This window comes from Pinus tabuliformis, chromosome 4_2 (genome assembly GCF_031772625.1).
Source record: "Pinus tabuliformis cultivar Carrire ecotype Pingquan chromosome 4_2, CPIR1, whole genome shotgun sequence".
NCBI classification, from domain to species: Eukaryota; Viridiplantae; Streptophyta; class Pinopsida; order Pinales; family Pinaceae; genus Pinus; species Pinus tabuliformis.
Window position 1 is genome coordinate 1,061,646,015 of NC_142304.1, and position 12,949 is coordinate 1,061,658,963.

Consider the following 12,949-nt stretch of genomic DNA (forward strand, 5'->3'; position numbering starts at 1 on the left):
AAATGGTGGACCTAGTAATCAGAAACATTATAACATAAAATTATGTTTTAGAGTCTTATGTTTCGAGCTAATGCTTCACCCATCCTTAACAACACTACAAAATATTCTGCCCTTGTAGATAAATGAAGCATTCGCCTACAATGTCAAAGTTCAAAACCATATAATCCAATTACAACCAAAATACATATCATCCAATTACAACAAAAGTACATTAACAAATATATCAAACAATAAAAGTTTATACAGCCAAAATAACTATTTCTTTCTGATTTAAATAAAATAAAATAAAAACACTTGGCAAACACTCAATAATAATCAGCCAACTTTCAACTTCATTCTTATATTATTAAAGAAGCATCTAACAATCGATGCAGTGATGTAATCCATAAGGCATCTATGTATTGATTGAGCCATGTAAATCCATTTACTTACACATGAGATTATATATATTTAAAGGATCAATACAAGAGATTATATAAATTGATCGAGATATTACACATAGGAACTTGCTATTAATATAATGCAGTCCAATCATTTGAGTTTGGAAAATAAATAAATAAATAACGAGTGATATTTTAACTCATTTCAGAAAAAAGGAAGAAGATGATTTACATTGACTTCTTCGACTCCCATGTGAAGCTCCCAAGAGCAAACAACAGATAAAGAAAAGAAATTCAAAGAGGTTCACATTCTATCTTCTATTAGTTTTTTCTTAATCCTTGTGGAAAGCCGCTAGTCACATTTTCTTTAAGTTTTAGATTTTAACTTTAAAACCTAAATCTTTAATTTTAAATTCTGAATCCGAATTTACATCTCCTATGTTCTCTGCTGTTTCCCTTAGAAAATATATTTATATTCATACACACTGAGAGAAACTCCAAAAATGCATAAGAGCATTAGAATATAGCCATACGTGAAGGTTTCCAGAGAACAATGCCCTTGAAAACACGTTGAATGACTGGTGCATCTTGAGAAAACACTTTCATGTAGATAGATAAGCAATTTCAACTATAAGGAATAAAAGACAAATCTTAATCATGTACAAGAAACTTTTGGTAATATACATTCTTGATTTAGAAGAAAATATTGTAAGCTACATCTTGGAGAGGAAGAGATTGTAAGTAACATCTTGGAAGGTTTTGATATAGTATCTTTGTGTAACTGTGAACATGCCCGTTGAAAGTAGGTAGCTGTTTGGGGCATCTGCCTCTTGAAATCAATAAAAAAAATTGGCCTACTTTCCGTACAAATGGAAGGGTAAACTTCAGAGTTTTCATGGGATACCAGTATGGCAGTTGTTTTGGTTTTTAAAAGACAGACATTGAAATCAAGTCCACATTAATGACAATGACAACTTTGAAAAAGCAGGATTACTAGAAACTAGGAGAAGAAAAAAGATCTCAAGTTTTAAGTTTTTTTATCACAAACTTCATTATAAGAGTTAAAAGTATATATACAAACCTTAAATACTTTTGAAGATTAAGAATATGAAACAAAGCCCAGGATACTGTACACCTCAGACTCAATACCATGTCATGTCTGATGTTTCATGAGTGTCGACTGATAAGACAGCCGACTGTATTTCATGTCCACTTATTGACTCTAAGCCGTTGGGATATTAACCAATTCAAGTGAACATTTTCAACAAAGAAATCAGAACTCACGATCTGGGAAAAAAATAGGAGCAAGTAGAGTCCAAACATACAATGCTGCAGTAATCCACTCTGTGCAAATACGGACCCAAACAGAAGACCAACCTACATCAACAAGTTCCTCAGAGTCCTTAGTTGAGCTTGTCCAACCAGTGAGAAGCATTGCAGAGTACATGCTGGCAAGAGCGAAAATCAAATGGAAAAAGGTATAGGAATAGGTGACAGGGCGTCCCTCATCATTCTTTTCATCCTTCTTTTCATCCTTCTGTCCTTCCTCTACATCTTTAGATTGTAGCAAAGGCTTCTCAGAACCTGCAAATGAAGTTGCCAAGCACACACCTTTATTAAATAAACAATGCAATGATTTGTCAGGGCTGCAAACTTTTTTATCTACACCATTGCAACTACAGAAATTTGGGCACAGTCATAATGAAACAAGTATCTATGCAGAGCCGACAGGAGTGTGTTCTAGTGGCAAGCGGCAAGGTGATCAGGCTGTATTTCTCGAAAAGCAGTATCATGAGCATCACGATAATAATACCTCTGCGTGGAGATGCTGGGGGTGAAAGAAATGTAGTTGAGGATCCAGCACGAACAGCAGAGTAGACCACTGACAGAACTGTTGTCAGCATCCCAAGAATGAGAGTACCAGTAGAAACAGCTGCTGTATGATTATGAAGCCCATTGCATGTATAATCCCTAGGTTCACTTGAAAGTCCACCGTAGCACAAGTATGCACAGTATACAGATATTACAGAAGCTGGTAGAAGACTTCCACTCACCTGTTCCAACAGTGTGCATATTCAGACACAGACATTTAGTCTATAGCTGTTTTCTAGCTAGCAAAATTAAGATGGTTACAATATTGCTCATAGACAATCAATATAATGCCTGCAGCAATGCTTTCTAATCAGTAATGTTCACAAGAAAATTTTACAATTGCTATTTTGCTACATCTTGTTAGGATTAGTATCACACAGCAATTGTTGAAACACAAGGATAAAGGTAAGACTGTTCATTTAGTCAAATGTTCATAAGGTCAGACATCCCCTATAAATTATTGACAAAACATAGACAAATAGAATTAAATGTTGTAGATACAGCTCCAACATCCACCCCCAGTGACATTCAGTTGAGTGCGCTGTCCACGAGTATTAGTGTGTTGTGTATGTGAAATAAAAATGTATTAGGAGTCAGATTCCAGAAGGCAGGTGTCATTTAGATGACAGTGAGTTGTGGTTCACAATCTGTTATAACAGGCATGCCACCTATCAATTGTATTGAAATATTCTTGCCACGAAAATAAACTGTTTCTGAATATTCCTGCACATTTCATTTTTCTACAGCTTCTAAATATTTCACGATAAAGACAGTAATCAAGATGGGATATACTCTGCTGGGATTTAAATTTTGAAATAGTTGTTATGTTTTTCTTTAATTCCCCAATCCACCCATGGTTTGTGGTTTGCCTTTTCAAGTTACCCCCCTCGGTTCCAACCTCCACGAGGACATGTGCTCAAGTAATGCACGTCATGGACACTACAAGCAGGCTGTTATGAATTCACCCTTCATGGACTGCTCTACCCTGTGAAAGTCGGACCGCATATAATTATTTCTATCTAGCTCGTGAAAGATTCACTTTCAATTAGAAAAAAAAAATCCCTATCCAAACTGGGAATGTCCTACCAAGCTAAGTATCTTTCTTTGTGGAGAAGTTTGTGGTGCGGTTAAAATGGCTGCTGGATTTTAAAAAGGAAAATGATTATAACTCTCCTCTTTCCATGTCTAAAATAAATTGCTCTGATAAATCATGTTAGTTTCTGTAGAATATCCACAAAAATTCTGCTCTGCTTGAATGAACAAATCTGAAACTAACTTGTACCCCAAGACACAGAATTTTCTCTACTTATTTGCAGCGGAATAGCAACAGAAATAAACAGTCACACAGTACCAAAAACACAATATTTTCCAGGGAACCCAACTGGGAAAACCCTCTGCGTGTTTGAGAATTTTATTGATAGAATTTTGAGCAATAAATCTCTTACAATACAACCTTGTTTCAATAGAAAAACAGTCATGTTCTTCCCTGCTTGTCCTAAGCTGAAACACCTTGCATGAACCCTGATCCTGCTTCCCTATTTCCAGTGCGCAAACCCCAAGGAAATTCTCTTCTATCAACTACACACAGGTTTCTCCTTAGTACACCCTTCCCACACAAGTTTCTGCACACAAACTCGTGCTTTCTATTGCCTTGTCTCACCAACTCGTGTTCACAAAACAATTGATCAATTTTGTGCCTTCATCCTCCTTATAAGCAATTCGCATTAGCTAAATCTCGCAAGTTTTATTTATGGAAATCGCACTTGTGATTGTTGAGTTAACTAAGTCCAACTGACTCATGCAACTTGTCTAGTCTTAAATTAGAACTTGAGACTCAATCACTTGTCTTTTCCAATTCTAACTCACACTAGAAGACAACAAACTGAGCCTTCCGCTCCTGCATATCAGTCAAACTGCTTCATGAACTGTCCTAATTTTTAGGAACTCACCCTAACTTTAAAGAACTCGTACATGCTAAGGAAAAATATTGGTTGTGATCTCTTTGACTAAGGCACAAGTCAAAGGACCTTTCTCGCTACTATTTTCAACACTCCCTCTTAGCGAGGAAGGTGCTTATCGAAGAACCTCGTCCACCTGGATCTGTCTCCAATACTACCACATCCTTTGATGTTGCAGTTGCTCCCTCTAAACTAAAAGACTTCCATGCTTTCTTCTGCAAAACCTAATCAGAAGACCTGTTCTGTCCCATCATGCTTTGCAAGTCTATCGCCTCAATCATAAGTGCCATGTACCCTGTGTACCTCTGTGGTTGCTTCCTCTGGCTGAAGGTGATACTAGAATATCTCTCTTGATCTCCCTTAAACAAATCCTCTGCCCACTTGGCTCGAACTCTCCCTATACTAGGAGTCACAGGCTGAGTAGCTGCCTCCACTCACCCTGGTCTATGATCCTCATCATCTTGTTGGTCGGCCCAACTCCCAACTAGGTTAGACTCAAACTGAGATACTAGATGAGACTCCATCTTGAGAGCTCTATCCTGCTCTCGCTCAACCACCACTTCTCTACTTTGCGGTCTCCTTGCCTTGTTGCTCAAGGCTACACCTGTCTCTACCTGCAACTTGTAGAGATTCTTCACCCTCACACCTATCTGCTTCTTACATCCAGAAGATAAGTGTTGGAGGGAATACTTACCTCTGTTGAAGATGACATCATAACCCTTGTCCTCAAGGGTACCTACCAAAACAAGTTCCTGCCTCAATCCTGGAACATAGAGAACATCTTTGACATGAAGGGGATTACAAGAATCCCTCTGAAAACTGACAGTACCAACTCCTCTAGCTGCATACTGACCATCATCTCTTAGCTCAATCTGAAACCGCATGTCCTTCTCCTTCAGGTGGCTGAAACTCTTCCTGTTTCTGGTCATGTGGAAGGATGCTCCTAAATCAATATACCATATATTGTTATATGTTAAGCTTTCCATGCAAGCAATCAACGAGAAATCTTTCTCAAACTGGGCAGAAAATGCATCTACCTCCGTTGATGCAACTACATGATCCTTACTGGACTCCTTCTTCCGCTTAGGAGACTTAGTGGAATGGTGTCCAAACTCATGGAAATGGAAGCACTTGATCTTACTTAGATCCTTCTTCTTTCCCTTTTGACTAGACTCGGCCTCTCCTTGGCCCTTCTTGCCCTTGGCCTTGCCTGCTTCCAGGGCAAGGTTTTCCTCGTCCATTGTCATAACTAATCTACATCTCTAGTCCCTCTCTAGATCTCCTCCTGAATATACTTAGCCCATAACCTTTCCCAACTGGGAAAATTCTCCCTGCCACTAACATCATCCTGGAAACCCCACCAAGACTTGTGAAGTCCTAGAAGAGAAAAACTGACAAGGTCATGCTTTGGTACAATCACACACACACCACCTAGCTCATCTCGTACCTGAGTGAACATTGAAAAATACGTGACGATGGGCTCATCCTTGCTCATCAATTACTCCTTAGCTTCTCATTAAGAGCAAGCTTCCTAGTATCATTAGAAATTTGATAATAATTATAAGATGGCTTGATACATCTCATATGTTGTCTTCTTCTCATGGATATGAAGAACTATATGACCTTTGACCCCTTCTAGAATAATCCTCCTTGCCTTGATATCATTCTTAGTATGTTGGGTCAACTGTTGGGGATCTTGTCGTGGTGGTATAGCCTGCTTCACAAATTCTCTCACCCCATTACCCTCCAAAACTATCATGATCCTCCCTTTCCATGGAACCAAGTTGCATGCTCCTTCTAAACAATGATCTGCTCTCAACCCTTGGAACACCATTCTACTTACTTAGAGAGTTCTCCAACACTTGTGAACTAGGGCTGATTCACTAGCCCTCTTGGCTACCCTTTAGTCCTTCAAAGTTCGACCCCAATAGTTCTGCCCCTCCTATCAATATTGTAGTCCTTCACAAGGACTGAACTTAGGGCTCAATAGACACCTTCTAGTAGCCCTCCAATCTGCTCTCAAGCTGCCACCTTCTAGCAAACCATCAACATGGAAGGACATATATACCTCTTGAAAGAAGACTTTTTTCCATCTCTTAAACACCTCGTCCTGTGCACCAGCGTCTGGGAATTACAACCCTGGTTAAGTCTACCTATAGCGGCTGCTACAACACTCCTATTCGGCCTCCAAACCACCTTCAGAACTACCCGGCCCTCTCTTCTACCTAGCCCTAGTTGTACTCTGATCTTGAGACTTACTCGGCCCTAGTTCCAGATCCTAGTTAGACCTTGTGGCCCTCCAACACTAGGCTACACGAGCTCGACCTCTTCCCAAAAATTGCACAGAACCTGCGGCCAGTTCTTGAGAGAATTGGCACCCAAGACTATGCATAGATCTACCCTCGACGTTTGCTTGCAACTGCCCTAAACTTGGCCTTCTTCAAGCACAGAAAGAACCCAAAACAGATATCCTTCTTCTATGATGAATTCGCACTTGTGATGAATGTGTTTATTCACGCTCTAATGCCATGTAGAATATCCACGAAAATTCTGCTCTATTTGAATGAAGAAATTTGAAAATAACTTGTAACCCAAGACACGCAATTTTCTCTACTTATTTGCAGTGGAATAGGAACAGAAATAAACACAGTCACACAATGACAAAAACACAATATTTTCCAGGTAACCCAACTGGGAAAACCCTCTACTTGTTTGAGAATTTTATTGATAGAATTTTGAGCAATATATCTCTTACAATACAACCCTATTTCAATAGAAAAACAATCATGTTCTTCCCTGCTTGTCCTAAGTTGAAACACCTTGCAAGAACCCTAATCCTGCTTCCCTAATTCCTTGCACAAACCCCAAGGAATTGTTATGAATATAATTTGTGTAAAAGTAATAAATATACATAACAAATAACAATCATAATAATATGTAATTAAATAATAATTAGTTAAACAAAGAGGCATGTCTCTATAGACATGACTGTTTGTGAAAGGGTACTTACCTAGCTATATATATAGGACCCTCACTCCCAATTGTAACATCATTCTTATTCATATATTTTAATATATATTCTTGTATCCTAAATGGAGATCTACATATTCCAAGTCTTCTGGAGTATTTAATCTCAAGAACGAACTTTGTTCGTTCCATTTGGTATCAAATTCGTTCGATCCTTTAGCCGCTCAACCACTGCACAAGAGCTTCGTTCTCCGATCTAGGTCTTTGACCGTTGAAATTCGTCAACTTTGTTGCCGTTGAAGCGTTTGCCACAAACATTTGGAGGTTCTCCAGATCATCGTTCAAGCTTTTGGCCATTAAAAAAATATATATATATATTATTGGAAAAAAATTAGATATTTAAAAAAAAATAAAAAATAAAAATAAAAAATCATATAAAAAAGGAGAAGAGAGAACTACATATAAAATCAGAAATAAACAGAAAAACAAATCATATAAAAACAAATATTATATTAAAAAAAAATTCATATAGAAAAAATATTCTTAAAAGAAAAAACAAATAAACAATAATAAAACAAATTTTCAATCAAAACGCAACCGCAGCCAAATACAACCAACCCTTACATCGTTCAACGACCAGACTACCTTGGCACATTGCCGCAGCAAACTTACACTCTAGCCCCGCCAATGAACATCGCTGCCTCTGTTGTCTCAACCATCGACCAGCCACCTACAGCAGACGAGATAAGGGTTTTAAAAAAATATAAAAAGGCACAGCCGACAACCGATTGGCTCACCGCCGCAGCCAACAGACCAGCCACCCGATAGGCCACCGCTAACCACTAGTTGTATCTACAATCTGCCCAGTCGTCTGATTGTTCACACTGTCAACGACCTGCAGTAGCTCCTTGCGCTACGCTTCCATCCATCTTGTCGCTAAATACTGCAGTCTCATTCCCTGTCTACTACTCTCATCATTGGTCGTCTGCCGCTTTCCACAGTCATCCTCTATCACTAACAAGCCACCCTTCCGCTACAGGCACATTCTGCTGTTGCTTTTCGTCGTCGACAACCACAACATTTCCGCCAATCAACCCACCATTACAAAACATCAAACATCAAATTCGTTTGTGTCACCAAGGTTACAGGTTCGAACTAGTAAAGTCTATTCACAACCTTCTTGTTGTTCTTCTATCTGCTCTTTGGCAACAAAAGGAGAAAACACCGTCAGGCCTGTATAGTGTACAAAGGGAGAAAAAAAAAGAATTGAAAAATTCATTATTTCCATATCGTACACAATTATTCAATTTGTATAGTCAAAACTTTCCAAATTTTAATCGTGCCCCCCAAATTAAAGTTGCTTATCAAACTAATTGTTAATTGCAAGAAGGACGTGGAGAAAAGTACCTTAATATTAAATACAAAAAGGAAGTGGAGAAACCTATCTTTTAAAATCAAAATTTTAAAATTATAAGAAGGAAAGGAAGTCCCAACACAATTCAAAATTATAAAGAGGTTAACTCTATGTTCATAAAGGAGAAGCAAAACTAGATATAATAATGTTTTGAAAAAAAAGCACGGGAAGAAAATAATAAAAAGTTGATATATATATGTTGAAAAAAAAGGGGTGTAAAAGGAACAATTCCAAAAAGAAGGTCAACATTTTCTATAAAGTATTATTATTATAAGATTACAGTTAGAAGAGACCATTATAAAACCTTTTATATTAAAAGGTGAAAAGGTACTTGAAGGTTTTTTTAAAGGGGAAAATTCAAAGAGTTTTTCTTTTGAAAAAGGGTGATATACATAACATAGACTTTTATATAAGTTTATATATACTTAAAGGGGCTACTTTAAAATTAAAAAAAAAAAAAACCTAAGTTCACCTCGATAAATGCAAATGGAATCTAATTCAAAATTGAAGGAAAGAAGATTTCCGGAAACTTCACGTAATTATGCTTCAATGCTATTTAGAATTAAAGGGTCTACTGAGGGAAAATACGTCCCTATTGTTATCTCACTTGCTGAAGATAAAAATTATATAACGCCTAAAACCACAAACCAATTAGTGATTCCAGAGTTGAATATAATCGAAAAATTAGACTGTTTTGGCAACAAAAAATATGACATAACCAATTTAAAGTTAAACATTGAGGATTATACATTTAAATCACAATTCTCAGTTCAAACCCTACGGAGCAATCAAGGTGACATTATTTCGGGTTCACCCTGGATGGAAACTCTAAGATCCTTCATCTTAAATATGAAAACGAAGTTTTTAACATTTTCCTACAAGAAGAAGAAAATAACACTCCAGGATGTTACACTGAAGCCACATTCAGTAACACCAGAAGATGTTGGCATTATGATACAGGTGTTGTCCTTGATGGCAACTCACTCAGATGAAAGTTCACAGTGCAACAAGTTAACAGCAAAGGATTACAAATCAAACTCCAAAGAATGAAAAAAGAGAGGTACACGCTGGTTCACTTTGTCCAAGGCACGTATACACGCAGTTTAACAGAACAAAAGTAGCGTATAACGTATACACACACTTTCATAGGAAAAAAAGCGCGTACATGTTGGAAAACCAACTTTTTGGTCCAAGGTATTTGATCCAAGGTATTTTGGTCCAAGGTAATTGGTCCGAGGCATTTGGTCCAAGGTATTGACCCTAGGTATTGGGTCCAAGGTATTGGTCCTAAGTGGTTTTAGTCCAAGGTATTGAGAAGGGCCTAAGAGTATATAAGGAGGAGAAGGTCATTAGGCCAAAGTGTGCAAGCAATAAGATTCTAAGGAATACTTCTATCTGAAGTATATTTTACATTGCAGGGTTATGTTTGGGACTAGATCTGAAATATTCATGTGCACCTTGAGTTTAATATTGGATCAGGAATCATGAGACTTGAAATGACTTATTCTTGAATGATCTGATATTGGTTGAAACTAGATCTGATGTTTTGTGCCTATTTTACTCATTATCTATCAAGATCTGGGTTTGTCTGAAGTCTGGAATTGCCGCAAAGTTCTAAGTCAATATTTGCAGATATGTACGCAGGTTCATCTCGGCCAAAGAGCGTATACACGCAGGTTCGGTTCTTTCAAGTAGCGTATACAAAAGAAAAGCTTCTTTTTCAAATCTGACTAAACTATCTGATCAAATTTTGTTGTTTTATTGTTGTCTGTCAATGAAGTCTTCTTAGATCTGAATGTAAAACTGAATACATAAGGAGGATGGCATTTGATTGATTGATTGTATAAGTGAGAAGAAGTGATCTCTGTCCTTGCCTGTGTAAAGCTCTGAAAGTTGACAGTAGATATTCAGTATATTGATAGTTGGTACAGACTTGATTCAAAAGTTTATGTTTGCAGTAGTTTTGAAGGTATACACAGGTTCAATTAACGGAAGTAGCGTATACACGCAGTTTGGGTGCAACCAAGTAGCGTATACATTCTAATGCATGATTTTTGAGGTTACAGCTGGTTCTGAATGATGATGCAGGGTTCTGGGTTCAGTACAGTGTTTTGGTGTCAGTGATCTGATTGTTCAAATTAACTGAATATTGGTTGATGCAGTTTAAGTTTAAAAGCTTTGATGGGTCCAGTGTGAAAATTTGATGAAATGTGGCCTTCAGATTGTGGTGTTGTGATCCAGGAGTATCCAGTCTGAAAATTCATGAAACGTGGTCCCTGGTGAAAGAGTGGAGTTTTCTGTAGGTTGGCACCTACGTACTAGTAAACATATTGGCTAGTACAAGAGCTAGGGGGTTGTAGCTCCCTTCCAGTAGAAGCTGGAGAACGAGAGAAGGTTGTAACCTTCTGCAGGTAGAAGCCTGCGTACTGGTATGAGTCTGCACCAGTACAAGATTATAAACAAATTTTCTTATTATTAAAAGAAGACAGAGACGACAACAGCAGGTGGTTTTTACCCACATTGGGTTTCCACCTTAAATCTTGGTGTTCATGTGTGTTGCTTATGTGTAATGCTTTATTCTACTTTCACTGCACTGTCTAATAAATCTCTGATATATTGCTTTAAGCTCAACACATGATAATTGTCTAAATCACAGGTTCTCTGCATATACGTTGGTTTCTTTAAGCACAGTCGTGTGTACACGCTAGTTCACTTCACTGAAGTAGCGTATATAAATCTGTTTGGAAAATAAAATTATTGATCTGATAATACTGATTCACCCCCCTCTCAGTATTATTTCCAACAATTGGTATCAGAGCAGGTCCTTCAGAAGAAGTTTGATCGCTTGAAGGGAGATCCATCAACATGAACAATCAAGAAAGCATGGGATCCATCAGACCGCCAATCTTCGATGGGAGAAACTTTGTTTATTGGAAAATAAGAACCACAACCTATCTACAATCTCTTGGAACAGATGTCTGGGAAATTGTGGAAGGAGGATATACATTTCCAACAGTTATTCCTACAGATACAGCAGGTAAAAAGCAATATGAAATCAATGCCAAAGTTGTCAATACTTTATTGGGAAGTCTATCACAATCAGAGTTTGTCAAAGTCATGCACCTCAAATCAGCCAAAGAGATATGGGACAAAATCATTCTAAGCTACGAAGGAGACTCTCAGGTAAAACATGTTAAGCTTCAAACTCTCAGAATTCAGTATGAAACTCTTAAGATGTATAGTGATAAAAGTATAGCTAGTTACTTCTTACATATAGATGAGGGTGTCAATTGTATGAAGAATCTAGGTGAAGAAATAAAGGAAGTTACCTTAGTTGAGAAAATTTTGAGATCCTTGTCTGCTAAATTTGAATCCAAAGTGTCTGCCATAGAATAAAAATTGGACCTGCAGAATATCACTATGACACAGCTTCACGAAATCTCAATTGTCTTCGAGATGAGAAAAGGAGGACCATCAGATATGAGAGAAGCCGCATTTAAAGCTTTAGCAAAAGGAAAGGAAGAACACAATGAATCGGGACATATTTCAGAAGAAGAAGATGAGGTAAACTTTGTCAAGAAGCTTCAACGGGGTTCTGGAAGGTTTAGAGGTAAGCTACCCTTCAAATGCTTTGCTTGTGGCAGAGTCGGTCATTATGCTGCCAGATGTCCTCATAAAGATAAATATGAAAAAGGAAAGGAATATGCAAAAGGGAATAGAAAACAAGTTGTGAATAAAAGGAGTTACTATACTCATGAAGATAGCAATGGTTTATCTAATAGTGATGAAGATGAAACTGGACAAGGTTACAAACTTCTCATGGCTTATGATAGCAATGATTTTTGGGATAGTTTAGAAGATGATAGTAATGGTTTATCTAATAGTGATGATTATAGACATCTCATGGCTTATGACGATGATAATTTTTGGGATGCTTTAGAAGAGGAAGACCTTCATGAAGAAATATCTAAACTCAAAATCTGTTTAAAAGAAAAGAATATGATTATAGATACCTTGACATACCAACTTGCTGAAAAAGAAAAACATAATGAAAAACTAGAATGTGAAATTGTGGGTCTAAGAAAGGATCTTGAGAAAACGGAATCTCTCAATCTTAGATTTGCTAAAGGATCAGAAACTTTAAATGAAATTATCAAAATTCAGTGTTCTCCTCTAATAAAGACAGGTCTTGGATATACTGAAGAAGCATCTCAATCACTGAAGCCGTCAACCTCCACCAAAAGCTATCTTGATGCAGCAAAGACCAGTGAACAGTATGACAATCGTCAACAAAGGCATAAAGCAGATCACCAGGTAAATCATACTCAATTTACTCCAAGGATGAATAGAAGCCACAA

General features: G+C 37.5%; 1 protein-coding gene across 1 annotated transcript in view; it reads right to left on the minus strand.

The window, feature by feature from the left end:
* Window positions 1–1,400: 1,400 nt before the first annotated feature.
* Window positions 1,401–12,949, minus strand: part of LOC149173278 (uncharacterized) — a 64,373-nt gene continuing 52,824 nt past the window's right edge. Inside the window, exons 5-6 of the mRNA XM_089424551.1 lie at window positions 2,194–2,434; window positions 1,401–1,964 (exon numbers count right to left, since the gene is read on the minus strand). Coding sequence (XP_089280677.1) covers window positions 1,654–1,964; window positions 2,194–2,434 — 552 coding nt within the window. The 3' untranslated portion in view covers window positions 1,401–1,653. The remainder of the gene's footprint in view (window positions 1,965–2,193; window positions 2,435–12,949) is intronic.